This window comes from Ranitomeya variabilis, chromosome 2 (genome assembly GCF_051348905.1).
Source record: "Ranitomeya variabilis isolate aRanVar5 chromosome 2, aRanVar5.hap1, whole genome shotgun sequence".
Lineage (NCBI taxonomy): Eukaryota > Metazoa > Chordata > Amphibia > Anura > Dendrobatidae > Ranitomeya > Ranitomeya variabilis.
Genome location: NC_135233.1, coordinates 186304036 through 186321249, shown reverse-complemented (window position 1 = coordinate 186321249; position 17214 = coordinate 186304036). Strand labels below are relative to the sequence as shown.

Sequence of the window (17214 nt, the reverse complement as noted above, 5' to 3'; positions counted from 1 at the left end):
AAACACAGCGTCTGGTGATGTCCATGAGTTCAAGACGTCAGGCAGTCATTGCCAACAAAGGGTTTTTAACCAAGTACTAGAAATGAACATTTTATTTACAATTATTTAATCTGTCCAATTACTTTTGGTCCCTTTAAAAACAGGGTGGCACATGTTAAGGAGCTGAAACTCCTAAACCCTTCATCCAATTTTAATGTGGATACGCTCAAATGAAAGCTGAAAGTCTGAACTTCAACTGCATCTGAATTGTTTTGTTTAAAATTCATTGTGGTAATGTCTATAACCAAAATTAGAAAAATGTTGTCTCTGTCCAAATATATATGGACCTAACTGTATGTAGCTTCCCATGGACAAGTGTGTGCACAGTCGACCCCCGTCCTGCTGGGTACACCTTGTAGTGGTAGGATGGTTTTTACGCATTTTTTATAAAAAAATAAATAAATGTAAACTAAGTACTGTATGTTAGTTATACGTACTATTATTATTGACTTACTATAGGGTATATGCTTTTTCTGGAGTTTTGTCTGTGACATGGCCACAGTGTGAACGCGCTCTTACTGCACATATACCAGCTCATGCTGTGGCTCATGTCTTCGTTTTTCTTCCAATAAGGAAGCAGAATTCTAATGAGAATAGGTGTTCACCTCCTCCTAGGACCAGAGTCGGCAGCTGCCACTGTAACACGTACTTCAGGCACTTCCCAATGCCCTCCGGCGTCATGTTGAATGAACACATGGGGTCTCCTGCAATCGTATCGGCCCCCAACTGTAAAACAACGGCTTCTGGGTTAAACGTCGTAAACACTTCCTTCAGCACACTGGAAGAGAAAGAACATTTCATACACCGAAATGTTATCAACCTTCACAAGAAACGGTTATTTTGGATAAAAAAAAAGTAACAATCATTTTAATTTTTTCCATAAATCACATGAAAATAAGAATCTTTGTAATACATATTTTCTAAGAAATCTGCATCTTTCTCCCCCCGGCCTGGTCTTTCACTTTGTGTTCAGTGTATACAGAGTTTCACACTACTGAGAAGGGAGATGGCAGTTGGTGCCTATAAGATTCTATGGAGGGGATGGGGAAGGACGAGGAGGGAGGAGGAGATAGACGCAGAAACAGACATTATGCTGCAAGTTCTCCTGACATGACAATCACATTTGAAATTACAAACACTGGGAGGTGCTCCAGACACTGTGCCATCAATGTCGAAGATCAGAATACCCCTTTAGAGATTATTTTGAATGATTTCACTCTCTCACAGGAGTAGGCACATGGTGGTTTAACCAACTATTCATTTCTTTGTAGGTCTCCATCAAAATTAGCTTCTTTCCTCTACCTTTAGCTAAGTAAGGGGTCTAAATAATGACAATACCTCCACATGATGTACATTGATGGTGCGTATCCATTAAGTTCTATTCCCAAGCAGTGTGTTAAAAAAAATCAACAACAATCTGGCTATAGTCCTCCTCCCCAGGTCCAGCAGTGCAGTCTAAGCCACCTCCCTGGTCATTGTCTGCAGTGCTGGCAACAGGATGTCTGCCCTGCACACAAACAAAAGATACCGGGGGCGCGGCAGAGACTTGGCGCGGGGCCTGGGGATTTTGAGTACAGGACATTTCTTATATTTAACCCCTTAGTGACAGAGCCAATTTGGTACTTAATGACCGAGCCAATTTTTACAATTCTGACCAGTGTCACTTTATGAGGTTATAACTCTGGAACGCTTTATCGGATCCCGCTGATTCTGAGATTGTTTTTTCGTGACATGTTGTACTTCAAGTTAGTGGTAACATTTCTTCGATATTACTTGCGATTATTTATGAAAAAAATGGAAATATGGCGAAAATTTTTAAAATTTTGCAATTTTCAAACTTTGTATTTTTATGCCCTTAAATCAGAGAGATATGTCACAAAAAATAGTTAATAAATAACATTTCTCACATGTCTACTTTACATCAGCACAATTTTGGAAACAATTTTTTTTTTTGTTAGGGAGTTATAAGGGTTAAAAGTTGACCAGCAATTTCTCATTTTTACAACACCATGTTTTTTTTAGGGACCACATCACCTTTGAAGTGATTTTGAGGGGTCTATATGATAGAAAATAACCAAGTGTGACACCATTCTAAAAACTGCACCCCTCAAGCTGCTCAAAACCACATTCAAGAAGTTTATTAACCCTTTACGTACTTCACAGGAACTAAAACAATGTGGAAGAAAAAAATTAACATTTAACTTTTTTTTGCAAACATTTTACTTCAGAACCATTTTTTTTAATTTTCACAAGTGTAAAAACAGAAATTTAACCACAAATTTTGTTGTGCAATTTTTCCTGAGTACGCCGATACCCCATATGTGGAGGTAAACCACTGTTTGGGCGCACCGCAGAGCTTGGAAGTGAAGGAGCACCGTTTGACTGTTTCAATGCAGAATTGGCTGGAATTGAGATCGGACGCCATGTCGCGTTTGGAGAGCCCCTAATGTGCCTAAACAGTGGAAACCCCCCACAAGTGACACCATTTTGGAAACTAGACCCCCCAAGGAACTTATCTAGATGTGTGGTGAGCACTTTGAACCCCCAAGTGCTTCACAGAAGTTTATAACGTAGAGCCGTGAAAATAAAAAATCGTATTTGTTTTCACAAAAATGATTTTTTCGCCCACAAATTCTTATTTTCACAAGGGTAACAGGAGAAATTAGACCACAAAAGTTGTTGTGCAATTTCTCCTGAGTACGTCGATACCCCATATGTGGAGGTAAACCACTGTTTGGGCGCACCGCAGAGCTTGGAAGTGAAGGAGCACCGTTTGACTTTTTCAATGCAGAATTGGCTGGAATTGAGATCGGATGCCATGTCGCGTTTGGAGAGTCCCTGATGTGCCTAAACAGTGGAAACCCCCCACAAGTGATACCATTTTGGAAACTAGACCCCCCAAGGAACTTATCTAGATGTGTGGTGAGCACTTTGAACCCCCAAGTGCTTCACAGAAGTTTATAACGTAGAGCCGTGAAAATAAAAAATCTCATTTTTTCTACAAAAATGATCTTTTTGCCCCCAAATTTTTATTTTCACAAGGGTAACAGGAGAAATTAGACCACAAAAGTTGTTGTGCAATTTCTCCTGAGTACGTCGATACCCCATATATAGGGGGAAACCACTGTTTGGACGCACCGCAGAGCTTGGAAGAGAAGGAGTGTCGTTTTACTTTTTCAATGTAGAATTGGCTGGAATTGAGATCGGACGCCATGTCACGTTTGGAGAGCCGCTGATGTGCCTAAACAGTAGAGACCCCCCACATATGACACCATTTTGGAAACTAGACCCCTTAAGGAACTTATCTAGATGTGTGGTGAGCACTTTAAACCCCCAGGTGCTTCACAGAAGTTTATAACGTAGAGCCGTGAAAATAAAAAAATCGCATTTTTTCTACAAAAATGATCTTTTTGCCTCCAAATTTTTATTTTACCAAGGGTAACAGGAGAAAATGGACCCCAGAAGCTGTTGTACAATTTGTCTTGAGTACGCCGACACCCCATATGTGGGGGTAAACCACTGTTTGGGCGCATGGCTGAGCTCGGAAGCAAAGGAGCGCCATTTGACTTTTCAATGCAAAATTGACTGGAATTGAGATCGGACGCCATGTCGCGTTTGGAGAGCCCCTGATGTGCCTAAACAGCAGAAACCCCCCAAAAGTGACCCCATTTTGGAAACTAGACCCCCCATGGAACTTATCTAGATGTGTAGTGAGAACTTTGAATGCCCAAGTGCATCACAGAAGTTTATAATGCAGAGTCGTGAAAATAAAAAATATATATTTTTTAACAATAAAGATTTTTTAGCCCCCAAGTTTTTATTTTCACAAGGGTAACAAGAGAAATTGGACCCCAAAAGTTGTTGTCCAATTTGTCCTGAGTATGCTGGTACCCCATATGTGGGGGTAAACCACTGTTTGGGCGCACGGCAGAGCTCGGAAGGGAAGGAGCGCCATTTTGGAATGCAGACTTTGATAGAATTGTCTGCGGGCGTTATGTTGCGTTTGCAGACCCCTAATGTACCTAAACAGTAGAAACCCCCAACAAGTGACCCCATTTTGGAAAATAGACCCCCCAAGGAACTTATCTAGATATGTGGTGAGAACTTTGAATGCCCAAGTGCTTCACAGAAGTTTATAATGCAGAGTAGTGAAAATAAAAAAATATATTTTTTTCCAACAAAAAAGATTTTTAGCCCCCAAGTTTTTATTTTCACAAGGGTAACAGGAGAAATTGGACCCCAAAAGTTGTTGTCCAATTTATCCCGAGTACGCTGATGCCCCATATGTGGGGGTAAACCACTGTTTGGGCGCACGGCAGAGCTCAGAAGGGAGGGAGTACCATTTGACTTTTTTAGCGCAAAATTGGCTGTCGTGTTTGGAGACCCCCTGATGTACCTAAACAGTGGAAACCCCCCAATTCTAACTCCAACCCTAACCCCAACACAGCCCTAACCCTAATCTCAACCCGATCCATAATCCTAATCACAACCCTAACGATAATCACAACCCTAACCCCAAAACAGCCCTAATCTCAACCCTAACCATAACCCTAATCAAAACCCTAAATCCAACACACCCCTAACCCTAATCCCAACCCTAACCCTAATCCCAACCCTAATCCCAAACGTAACACTAATCCCAACCCTAATCCAAACCCTAACCCTAATCCCAACTCTAACCCTAACTTTAGCCCCAACCCTAACCATAACTTTAGCCCCCGTCGTCACAAAAAAAGTTCAATGTAACCTTTTTTTTGTACGTCGCGTCCGCCATTTCCGCGGATGTGTGGCCGTAACTCTGCCCCTCCTCCCCAGGACATAGACTGGGCAGCGGATGCGTTGAAAAACTGCATCCGCTGCCCACGTTGTGCACAATTTTCACAACGTGCGTCGGTACATCGGGCCGACGCATTGCGACCGCCCCGTACCGACGCAAGTGTGAAAGAAGCCTTAGGCTACTTTCAGACATAGCGCATTTTTGAGCGCTATTTTGCGGGCGCTTTTCAAAAATGCGCAATGTCATTTTCGTCTGCCGGCAAAGTGAATGAGAAATTCACTTTGCCGTTCAGACACACCGCAAAAAAACGCGGCGCTTTTGTCTGCAAACACGCCGGCGTAAAAAGAATTGACATGTCAATTCTTTACGCAGCGGCGTGTCTGCGTATCCCCCTAGGGCCCCATATTACCTTCCACACACAGCGCCTTTGTCCTGGGTGTCGGCGTCTTTGTACGGAGGGGTTGACACCCAGGACCGGACGTGACGTCGGACAGGAAGAGGGAAGCCCCCGCCCCCCAGTGAAGCAGCATGGAGTCCTTCTGTGTGCGTGTGTGTGCGTGTGTGTGCATGTGTGTGTCCCCATGCGACGCTAGTGCCACCATTGTGCTAAGTCGCCATATGGGACTACTACTCCCATCCGGTATTAGGATGGGAGAGTTGTCCCTGTGTCCGGCGACTTAGCACAATTGTAAAGTTACACAAAACACCTACACACAATACACATACATGACACACAGTACATACAACATATAACACAGAGTATATACTTACCAACAGCACACTTGTAGGCGAAGCCCTCGATCCTCCAGGAAAAAATCCAAAAATAATAAACCAAATTCATACTCCCTGTCCGCAGAATCCATAAAACGAGTGTCCCACGCCGATCGGCTGCTCTCCGGCGATACACTGCCAGGAGCGAAGCTCCTAGCAGTGTATCGCGTACTGTTCCGGAGTTCAATGACTCCGGCGTCTCGGTTAACAGCAGTACAGCTGCGTTGAACTTTCCCACGCAGCACTGCCGTTAAGCGAGAGTGCCGGGGTCAATGACCGCCGGTAAACTCGCTCGCGCATGCGCAGTGACACACCGACAGGAACTATGGCTCCTGTCAGTGTGTTGCTGCAGCCGTGGAGAGCAGACATATCTCTGGATGTGTCTGTTCTCCATGGAAAATCTTGATACGTGGCACTTAAATATGTGGCAATTAAATACGTGACACGTGGCACTTATACGTGATACGTGTCACTTAAATACGTGGCACTGAAATACGTGATACGTGGCACTTTGATACGTGGCACGTGTCACTTAAATACGTGGCACTGAAATATGTGGCACGTGGCACGTGTCTCTTAAATACGTGGCACTGAAAGATGTGGCACGTGGCACTTTGATACGTGGCACTTTGATACGTGGCATTTTGATACGTGGCACTTTGATACGTGGCACGTGGCACTGAAATATGTGGCACGTGGCACTTTGATACGTGGCACTTTGATACGTGGCACGTGGCACTTTGATACGTGGCACGTGGCACTGAAATATGTGGCACGTGGCACTTTGATACGTGGCACGTGTCACTTAAATACGTGGCACGTGGCACTGAAATATGTGGGACACGTCGCACAAAAAAGTTACATGTAGTTTTTTTTGTGTCGACGGTCCGCCGAAGCACGACGCATCCGTCGCACGACGGATGCGACATGTGGCAATCCGTCGCAATGCGTCGCTAATGCAAGCCAATGGAGAAAAAACGCATCCTGCAAGCACTTTTGCAGGATGCGTTTTTTCTCCAACGACGCATTGCGACGGAAGCCAAAAAACGCTAGTGTGAAAGTAGCCTAACCCTAACCCTAGCCCTAACCCTAAATTTAGCCCCAACCCTAACCCTAACCCTAACTCTAACCCTAACTCTAACCCTAACCCTAACCCTAATTTTAGCCCCAACTTGTCTTCTCCTGCCGGCCGGCAGATGGCAGCAGATGGCGGGCGCACTGCGCATGCGCCCGCCATGATGAAAAAGCCGGCTGGCAGGAGAAGACAGAAGAGGACCCAGGGACCCCGGGTGAGTATGATAGGGTCCCCGAATCCCCCTATTTCTCTGTCCTCTGATGTGCGATCACATCAGAGGACAGAGAAATAACTGATCGCTTTTTTTTTTTTTTTTTTTGCGGTCGCCGGTAAACTGTTAATTACCGGCGATCGCAAAGCAGGGGTCGGTGCAAATCGACCCCGATCATGTTCTTTGGGGTCTCGGCTACCCCCGGCAGCCGAGACCCCAAAGAACATCCGGGTGCCGGGCGGCGGGCGCACTGCGCGTGCGCCCGCCATTTTTTCCCGGAAAAAAGATGGTGGCGCCCATGGGGAGACACGAGGAGCACCGGGGGAGGTAGGTAAGTATTGGGGGGCTATTGGGGGCCATCGGGGACCACATTTCTCTGTCCTCCGATGTGCGATCACATCGGAGGACAGAGAAATTAAACGGCAAATCGCGGTTTTTTTTTTTTGTTGCGACCGCCGGTAAACGGTTAATTACCGGCGATCGCAACTCGGGGGTCGGTAAAAACCCCCCGAATCATGTTCTCTGGGGTCTCGGCTACCCTCGGCAACCGAGACCCCAGAGAAAATCCGACTCTGGGGGGCGCTATTCACTTTTTCCACAGCGCCGTTAATTAACGGCGCTGTGGTTTAAGTACCCTTAGCGGCCGCCGTTAAAAGGCGTATCGGCGGTCGTTAAGGGGTTAAACAATATACACCTTGGTATACAAATTTTCTGAAACCGGAAAACCTCTTTAATACACCAATTATTTCTTTTTTTGTTATTGTACATGTACCCAGTACTTTTGAGAGGGAGCCCCGAGCCGAGAACATCATGCACCCATGTACAATGCAAAACTAACTGCATTCTAACTATCATATCATATCATATTAATGGTACCTGGTGCAGCCAATAGAAATACAACACTAGCACAGGTGAGTTGTCGTAAAAGAAAACATAACTCAACAGTTCAGGGGAGTATGTGTGAGTACATGCGGGTTATGCGTGAGCACCGACGACTATGTGTGAGCATGCATGGGTAATGTGAGTATGTATCAGTTATGCGAGTATGTAGAAGTATGTATGCGTTATGTGAGCATGTCTGTGAGTATGTTGAGTATGTATGAGTTGTGTATGTATGTGAGGGGAATCATATGTGAGGGCCGTTATGTATTCCCCAGATTATGCTTAGAAGCATACTGAACCACTGGAGGGCCTTGTGATTACAGCCATGGCTGTGGTTACCATGTAAATTAAAATTAAGTGTGGACTGGGTGCAGTTATTTCACCAAGTCAGTTTAGGAAAACCAGTATCCGGCTTTTATTTTTGGAGAGACTTGTAGGATGGTAGTGGATGGTCTCCCTCCAGTCCAGGTCTTACAAGTGAACCAAGGCCACAGTTTTCATTTAAATCTGCAGTAAGATTTGTGTGTGTTAGTTTGTGCTTGGATTTCACATGTAGCAGAGCTGAAGATGTTGTGGACGTATGCCTGGCTGGCTGAAGCCAACAAAGACCAGAGCCAGCAACGTCAGCAAACATGTTAGCTCCCGAGAACCTTACAGGGGTGCAAGGGCCAGCGGCACTGGACTTTCTTTTACGTGTTCCTGGCTGCGATCTGGAGGAGAGCGATTTTTATGTGTGCAATATTTGGACAATAAAGAATGCATTATTCAACTCACCTGGGTCACGGTCTCGATAAATTCATGGGCATAAATGCCGCTGCCTTACAGCGTATGTATAAGCATGCACCAGCATGTGCAGCTATGCACCAGCCTGTGTAAGCATGCATCAGCGTGTGCATAAGTATGTACGAGCGTGTAAAAGTAAGTATGAGTGTGTATAAGTATGTACGAGTGCATATAAGCATGTACGAGTGTGTATAAGTACGAGTGCGTATAAGTACGAGTGTGTATAAGTGCCAGTGCGTATAAGTATGCACGAGCGCGTATAAGTACGAGCGCGTATAAGTACGAGTGCGTAAAAGTAAGTACGAGTGTGTATAAGTATGTATGAGTGTGTATAAGTATGTACGAGCGTGTATAAGTACGAGTGCGTATAAGTACGAGCATGTATAAGTGCGAGCGTGTATAAGTGTGAGCGTGTCTAAGTACTAGGGTGTACAAGTAAGTAAAAGTGTGTATAAGTACGTATGAGTGTGTATAAGTATGTGCGAGTGTGTATAAGTATGTACGCGTGTGTATAAGTATGTACGAGTGTGGTGTGTATCAGTATGTACGAGTATGTACAAGAATGTACTAGGACAGGTGCCCACAATCAGTCACACCCTGCTAGGCGCAGCACCTGTCTTGTGATCTCCAGCACTTCCAGGAGGAGGCCCAGAGTCTGCCTCTCTTCTCCCCAGGGAGAGGCAGGCTTCCTGGGAGGCCGGCATGGCTTCTGTTCCCCGGTCTGTGCTGGCAGGAGACAGAGAGCAGCAGCAGCAGCAGCAGCAACCGGCCCAGGAGGGAGTGAGGCGGTCAGGACGGGTGGGAAAAACCATACCCACCTACACCAACCCTGAGACGGCTCATCGTCCGGCCAGAGATGGAGACAGGGGCACGCCAGGAAGAATAGGCCAGGAACATCCTGGAGGCATACGAGCTCCGGCGAGTCCACAAGTTCCTTCTCCTCCCAAGTGGTCGCCGTGTTACGAGAGTACGAGGATGCCGTCAAAACACTGACCGGGCTGAAGGTGGAGCGGCAGAAGGCCTGGCTCCTGAACACTCGAGCCTCCAATAAGGAAAGACCTGCGACCTCCCAGAGGTTTTAAGCCCCCAGAGATGAGGTGGTCCGGTTGGTGCTCCTCTGGGAGGGGACTGAGAAAAGCGCAGGTCCCTTCCTGGAGAGGTTTAAGAACCAGCGGCGGTTCTCAGAAAAGAAGGAGTTAAATACCTCAGGAGAGCCGCCGGACGGCGTCCAAAGCAAGGAGGAGGAGGAGGAGGAGGAGGAGGAGGAGGAGGAGGAGGAGGAGGAGGAGTGCGACGATGTGGCTGTGACTGGAGTCCCACAAGCTGGAACAAGCCGGGAGAGTGAGTCACAGAACTGACAGAAGGGAAGCGGCCTCCTGGCACGGCAGAGGACTCCGACAGCACAGGCTGGAGTGTCAGTGGAGGAAGAGGAGTGCGGTCTGCTAAAGGAGATCCAAGAGCTGGAGTCTCCAGTGAACCTGGACCGCTTTTCCTTTGGGGAGGACGAACCAGCAGAGGAGACAAAGACGAGGAAGAAGAAGACCAAGGAGACTGCATGGGAGGTTTTGAGTTACCAATATGTACCGATGTCTGTACACCTCCTGTGTAAACCCCACCAAAACTAAAGGCATGGGCTCTGCAGTGAGTCCGGGGCATAGGCAAGGTGGGAAGAGGAGGAGGATGTCTGGAGATGCTGCCGTCTGTGCGGGGAATAGTACAGTGGGCGAGGCTGTGGAAATATTCATGGCGCCGGACATAGGGGACCTCGAGGAGTTTCCCTCCCTACCCTCTGCGGCTAAGCCAGTTATCACGGGGGCCATGGAGGGCGGAAGGATGTCCAAGCCATTGCGAAAGGGGGATGGTGTGGGTAGACTCCATCCCTGCTCACTGCAGCTGAGCCGGCCGACGCCGGAACTGTGGGGGGCAGGTCCGAGGAACACGGTGCAGCGAAAAGGGGGAGCACTGTTGTGACGGGGCGCAGTGCGCCTCAACGGGTAAAAGGCACGCGGCTGTGACAGGGGAGCAGCGTGTCAAAAAAGCACAGAAAAAGCAGGAAAAATCATCTGCAGGGAACACTGGGCGCCTTGCCACGACTGGTGGACAGTGCGCTCCAGCACACAAGCGTGACACCAAGACAACGAAGTCTGTGGGTACAGGGCAGTCGGTGGTGCCCAACAAGTAGCGGGCCCAGAATAATAAAGTGCAAACTGCTGCAGTAGGGGGGCAGAGCGCTCCAGAGACACAACAGAGAGCCAGCACCAATCAAGGGAAACTGGGTGTGGTGCTGCACCCCTCCCCGGTCCAGAAGGTGTGAGTGCAGAGATGCCAGACACAAGCGATGAAGGAATGGATGTGACTGTTGAAGGTGAAAAGAACAGTGGGACAAATGGTGGTGAGAATACTGGTAATAAAGTGACGGGAGGTGGTGTTAATAGTAAGGGGAATGAAGGAGATGTCCAGAAAATGATAGTAGTAGTAGTGGAGTGAATGATGGGAGTAGTGGAGTTGCAAATGATGGGAGTAGTGGTGGAGTGAATGAGGAGAGCAGCACTGGTCTTGGTGGAGCATGGCCATGGGGGCTAAGTGTGCGCCAGCCTATGCCAACATCTTTTTAGGCTGGTGGGAGGAGAACGTGGTATATCCCTCTGTGACATTCAAGGAGAAGGTGCGTCACTGGCATCGATATATCGATGACGTGTTCTTTCTATGGCTGGGCACCGAAGTAGAGTGCATTCGATTTTTGCAGGACTTGAATGTTAACACCTATAATATTCTCCTCACACACTCTATGTCCACGGCCTCCGTCACCTATTTGGATTTGAAGGTTTCTGTAGAGGGCAACCATCTTTTTGGAAGTGCATTGAACAGCAAGGTGGATTGCTGCTGAGGGGAAAGAGAAAATAAAATATATTCTTTAAATCTTCAGCTTAGCGAGTGTGAACGAGCTGAGTGTGACCGGAGCGTAAGTTTGAACCGCGCTAAGTGTGACTTGTGATTCAGTGAAGAGGTATTTGGAAAGCCTTTAACAAATACCTGTGTGAATTGGTGTGAATTGCTGAATTGGGAATAGCTATATTCACAGGGGGTTAACTTAGGGTGGGGGCTCATAATTAAGGGTTTATAAGGGGCAGCTGGTTGGGGCTCAACTCCTTTTTGGAAGTGCATTGAACAGCAAGGTGGATTGCTGCTGAGGGGAAAGAGAAAAAAAAATTATATTCTTTAAATCTTCAGCTTAGCGAGTGTGAACAAGCTGAGTGTGACCGGCGGTAAGTGTGACTGTGATTCAGTGACTTTGGATTCAGTCAGTTTCCAAGGGAGGAATTACTGAATTGCTTTCTGTATCTTAATACTTTGCATTTGTTTTGTTTTTTTATTTAACGTTTCTGTGTGGTGCAATCCCCATTAGGAAATGTGCTCCACTATTGTTAATGCCATCCAGTGCACATCTTGCCACATGTATGCAGTCCTTGATCAGCCGGTCGAGGGTGCATACTGCTGTGCGAGATGTGAGCACGTTGTGCATTTAGAAGCCCAGATTCTGGATCTAAATGTGCAGCTGGCAACACTGAGATCCATAGACAATATGCAAAGGAGTCTTCTGCTCACTGAGCAGACGCTCAATGGGATAGATGAGGGGGGGGGGATGGTAGGATGGAGCCGCAGGACAGTGGAGTAGCAAGCTGGGTGACAGTTAGAAGGCCGGGTAGAGGGAAGAGTGCCAGGGAGGCTAGTCCTGATCTGGCACACCCCAATAAGTTTGCTAAGTTGACAGATGAGGGGGGTGCCAGTACAGGGGTAGCACTGCTGCAGCCAGGCATGTCCTCTGAAAGCCAGAGGAGTGCCTGCTCCAGTAAGGGGGGAAATAGGAGAGCAGGGCAGGCCAGACAGGTGCTGGTAGTGGGGGACTCAATTATTAGGGGGACAGATAGGGCAATCTGTCACAAAGACCGGGATCGTTGAACGGTGTGCTGCCTACCTGGCGCTCGAGTCCGACACATCGCTGATCCGGTGGACAGATTACTGGGAGGGGCTGGTGAGGACCCAGCGGTCATGGTGCACAGTGGCACAAATGACAAAGTTAGAGGTAGCTGGAAGGTCCTTAAAGATGATTTCAGGGAATTAGGCTGCAAGCTGAAAGCAAGGACCTCAAACGTGGTATTTTCCGAAATACTGCCTGTACCACGTGCCACGCAAGAGAGGCAACGGGAGATTAGGGAGGTTAATAAGTGGCTCAAGAATTGGTGTAGGAAGGAGGGGTTTGGGTTCCTGCAGAACTGGGCCGACTTCTCAGTAGGCTACAGGTTCTACGCTAGGGACGGGCTGCACCTCAATGGGGAAGGTGCATCTGAGCTGGGGGAGAAAATGGCTAGAAGGTTGGAGGAGTGTTTAAACTAGGGATTGGGGGGGAGGGTATTCATTTTATAGGAGGGGAAGATAGTGTAGATAGAGACCTGGGCACCAATAAGGAAGTTGGGGGTGGCATGGGGGGTGGGGTTAGAACAGATAATAATTTAAGAAAGAATAGAGGTACAGAGAGGAACATCAAGTGCATGTATACTAATGCCAGAAGCCTCGCCAACAAAATGGACGAATTAGAACTAATGTTGGAGCATAATTATGACATGGTGGGGATATCTGAAACATGGCTGGATGAGAGCCATGACTGGGCTGTTAACTTGCAGGGCTATAGCCTGTTCAGAAATGACCGTACAGATAAGCGAGGGGGAGGTGTGTGTCTGTATGTAAAATCATCCTTAAAACCCATCCGGCGTGATAATATAGGTGAATCTAATGAAAATGTAGAGTCCCTGTGGGTGGAGATAAGGGGAGGGGGAAAAAATAATAAATTACTGATAGGGGTTTGTTATAAATCTCCAAAAATAATGGAAGCAACTGAGAATATCCTCATAAAGCAAATAGATGAAGCTGCGACTCAAGGAGAAGTCATTATTATTGGGGACTTCAACTACCCTGAAATAGATTGGGGAACAGAAACCTGCAGTTCCAGCAAAGGTAATCGGTTTTTGACAACTATGAGAGACAATTACCTTTCACAACTGGTTCAGGACCCAACAAGAAGGGGGGCACTGCTAGACCTAATATTAACCAACAGGTCAGACCGCATAGCAAATATAAGGGTTGGGGGTCACTTGGGGAATAGTGATCACAAAATAATAAGTTTTCATGTATCCTTTAACCCCTTCATGACCCAGCCTATTTTGGCCTTAATGACCTTGCCGCTTTTTGCAATTCTGACCAGTGTCCCTTTATGAGGTAATAACTCAGGAACACTTCAACGGATCCTAGCGATTCTGAGATTGTTTTTTCGTGACATATTGGGCTTCATGTTAGTGGTAAATTTAGGTCGATAATTTCTGAGTTTATTTGTGAAAAAAACGTAAATTTGGCAAAAATTTTGAAAATTTCGCAATTTTCACATTTTGAATTTTTATTCTGTTAAACCAGAGAGTTATGTGACACAAAATAGTTAATAAGTAACATTTCCCACATGTCTACTTTACATCAGCACAATTTTGGAAACAAATTTTTTTTTTGCTAGGATGTTATAAGGGTTAAAATTTGACCAGTGATTTCTCATTTTTACAACAAAATTTACAAAACCATTTTTTTTAGGGACCACCTCACATTTGAAGTCAGTTTGAGGGTTCTATATGGCTGAAAATACCCCAAAGTGACACCATTCTAAAAACTGCACCCCTCAAGGTGCTCAAAACCACATTCAAGAAGTTTATTAACCCTTCAGGTGTTTCACAGCAGCAGAAGCAACATGGAAGGAAAAAATGAACATTTAACTTTTTAGTCACAAAAATTATATTTTAGCGAATTTTTTTTTATTTTCCCAAGGGTAAAAGGAGAAATTGGACCACGAACGTTGTTGTCCAATTTGTCCTGAGTACGCTGATACCTCATATGTGGTGGTAAACCACTGTTTGGGCACACGGCAGGGCTCGGAAGGGAAGGAGCGCCATTTGACTTTTTCAATGAAAAATTGGCTCCAATCTTTAGCGGACACCATGTCGCGTTTGGAGAGCCCCCGTGTGCCTAAACATTGGAGCTCCCCCACAAGTGACCCCATTTTGGAAACTAGACCCCCCAAGGAACTTATCTAGAAGCATAGTGAGCACTTTAAACGCCCAGGTGCTTCACAAATTGATCTGTAAAAATGAAAAAGTACTTTTTTTTCACACAAAATTTCTTTTAGCCTCAATTTTTTCATTTTCACATGGGCAACAGGATAAAATGGATCCTAAAATTTGTTGTGGAATTTCTCCTGAGTATGCCGATACCTCATATGTGGGGGTAAACCACTGTTTGGGTGCACGGCAAGGCTCGGAAGGGGAGGCGTGCCATTTGACTTTTTGAATGGAAAATTAGCTCCAATCGTTAGCGGACACCATGTCGCGTTTGGAGAGCCCCTGTGTGCCTAAACATTGGAGCTCCCCTACAAGTGACCCCATTTTGGAAACTAGACCCCCCAAGGAACTTATCTAGATGCATAGTGAGCACTTATAACCCCCAGGTGCTTCACAGAAGTTTATAACGGTGAGCCGTCAAAATAAAAAATAATTTTTCTTTCCTCAAAAATGATTTTTAGCCAAGAATTTTTTATTTTCCCAAGGGTAATAGGAGAAATTGGACCCCAAATGTTGTTGTCCAGTTTGTCCTGAGTACGATGATACCCCATATGTGGGGGTAAACCACTGTTTGGGCGCACCGCAGGGCTCGGAAGGGAAGGCACGCCATTTGGCTTTTTGAATGGAAAATTAGCTCCAATCATTAGCGGACACCATGTCGCGTTTGGAGAGCCCCTGTGTGCCTAAACATTGGAGCTCCCGCACAAGTGACCCCATTTTGGAAACTAGACCTCCCAAGAAACTAATCTAGATGTGTGGTGAGCACTTTGAACCCCCAAGTGCTTCACAGAAGTTTATAACGCAGAGCCGTGAAAATAATAAATGTGTTTCCTTTCCTCAAAAATATTTTTTTAGCCCAGAATTTTTTATTTTTGCAAGGGTAACAGGAGAAATTTGACCCCAAAAGTTGTTGTCCAGTTTCTCCTGAGTACGCTGATACCCCATATGTGGGGGTAAACCACTGTTTTGGCACACGTCAGGGTTCGGAAGGGAAGTAGTGACGTTTTGAAATGCAGACTTTGATGGAATGCTCTGCGGGCGTCACGTTGCGTTTGCAGAGCCCCTGATGTGCCTAAACAGTAGGAACTCCCCACAAGTGACTCCACTTTGGAAACTAGACCCCCAAGGGAACTTATCTAGATGTGTGGTGAGCACTTTGAACCCCCAAGTGCTTCACAGAAGTTTATAACGCAGAGCCGTGAAAATAATAAATGTGTTTCCTTTCCTCAAAAATATTTTTTTAGCCCAGAATTTTTTATTTTTGCAAGTGTAACAGGAGAAATTTGACCCCAAAAGTTGTTGTCCAGTTTCTCCTGAGTACGCTGATACCCCATATGTGGGGGTAAACCACTGTTTGGGCACATGCCGGGGCTCGGAAGGGAAGTAGTGACGTTTTGGAATGCAGACTTTGATGGAATGGTCTGCGGGCATCATGTTAGTCTGCAGAGCCCCTGATATGCCTAAACAGTAGAAACCCCCCACAAGTGACCTCATTTTGGAAACTAGACCCCCCAAGGAACTTATCTAGATGTGTGGTGAGCACGTTCAACCCCCAAGAGCTTCACAGAAGTTTACAACGCAGAGCTGTGAAAATAAAAAATCATTTTTCTTTCCTCAAAAAAGATGTTTTAGCAAGCAATTTTTTATTTTCACAAGGGTAACAGGAGAAACTGGACCCCAATATTTGTTGCCCAGTTTGTTGTGAGTGTGCTGGTACCCCATATGTGGGGGTAAACCACTGTTTAGGCACACGTCAGGGCTCGGAAGGGAAGTAGTGACATTTGAAATGCAGACTTTGATGGAATGGTCTGCGGGCGTCACATTGCATTTGCAGAGCCCCTGATGTGCCTAAACAGTAGAAACACCCCACAAGTGACCCCATTTTGGAAACTAGACCCCCCAAGGAACTTATCTAGATGTGTGATGAGCACGTTCAACCCCCAAGTGCTTCACAGAAGTTTACAACGCAGAGCCGTGAAAATAAAAAATAATTGTTCTTTCCTCAAAAATTGTTTTAGCAAGTAATTTTTTATTTTTGCAAGGGTAACAGGAGACATTGGACCCCAACAGTTGTTGCCCAGTTTGTCCTGAGTACACTGGTACCCCATATGTTGGGGTAAACCACTGTTTGGGCGCACGTTGAGGCTTGGAAGGGAGGGAGCACCATTTGACTTTTTGAACGCAAGATTGGCTGGAATCAATGGTGGCGCCATGTTGCGTTTGGAGACCCCTGATGTGCCTAAACAGTGGAAACCCCTCAATTCTAACTTCAACACTAACCCCAACACACCCCTAATCCTAATCCCAACTGTAGCCATAACCCTAATCACAACCCTAACCCCAACACACCCCTAACCACAACCCTAACCCCAACACACCCGTAACCCTAATTCCAACCCTAACCCTAATCCTAACCCTAATCCCAACCCTAACCCTAATCCCAACCCTAACCACAACTGTAACCCCAACACACCCCTAACCGTATCCGTAACCCTAACCACAAGCCTAATCTTAACCCTAT

At 46.2% G+C, this 17214-nt stretch overlaps 1 protein-coding gene across 4 annotated transcripts in view; it reads right to left on the bottom strand.

Moving 5' to 3' along the window:
• Positions 1–17214, bottom strand: part of HDAC8 (histone deacetylase 8) — a 110147-nt gene that overhangs the window by 30475 nt on the left and 62458 nt on the right. For 3 of the 4 annotated variants that reach the window (XM_077283306.1, XM_077283308.1, XM_077283307.1), the window contains exon 8: positions 645–817. In XM_077283306.1, the coding sequence (XP_077139421.1) occupies positions 645–817 (173 nt within the window). Of the gene's footprint in view, positions 1–644; positions 818–17214 lie in introns of those variants that run through there. The other variant, XM_077283310.1, reaches the window with a different exon arrangement.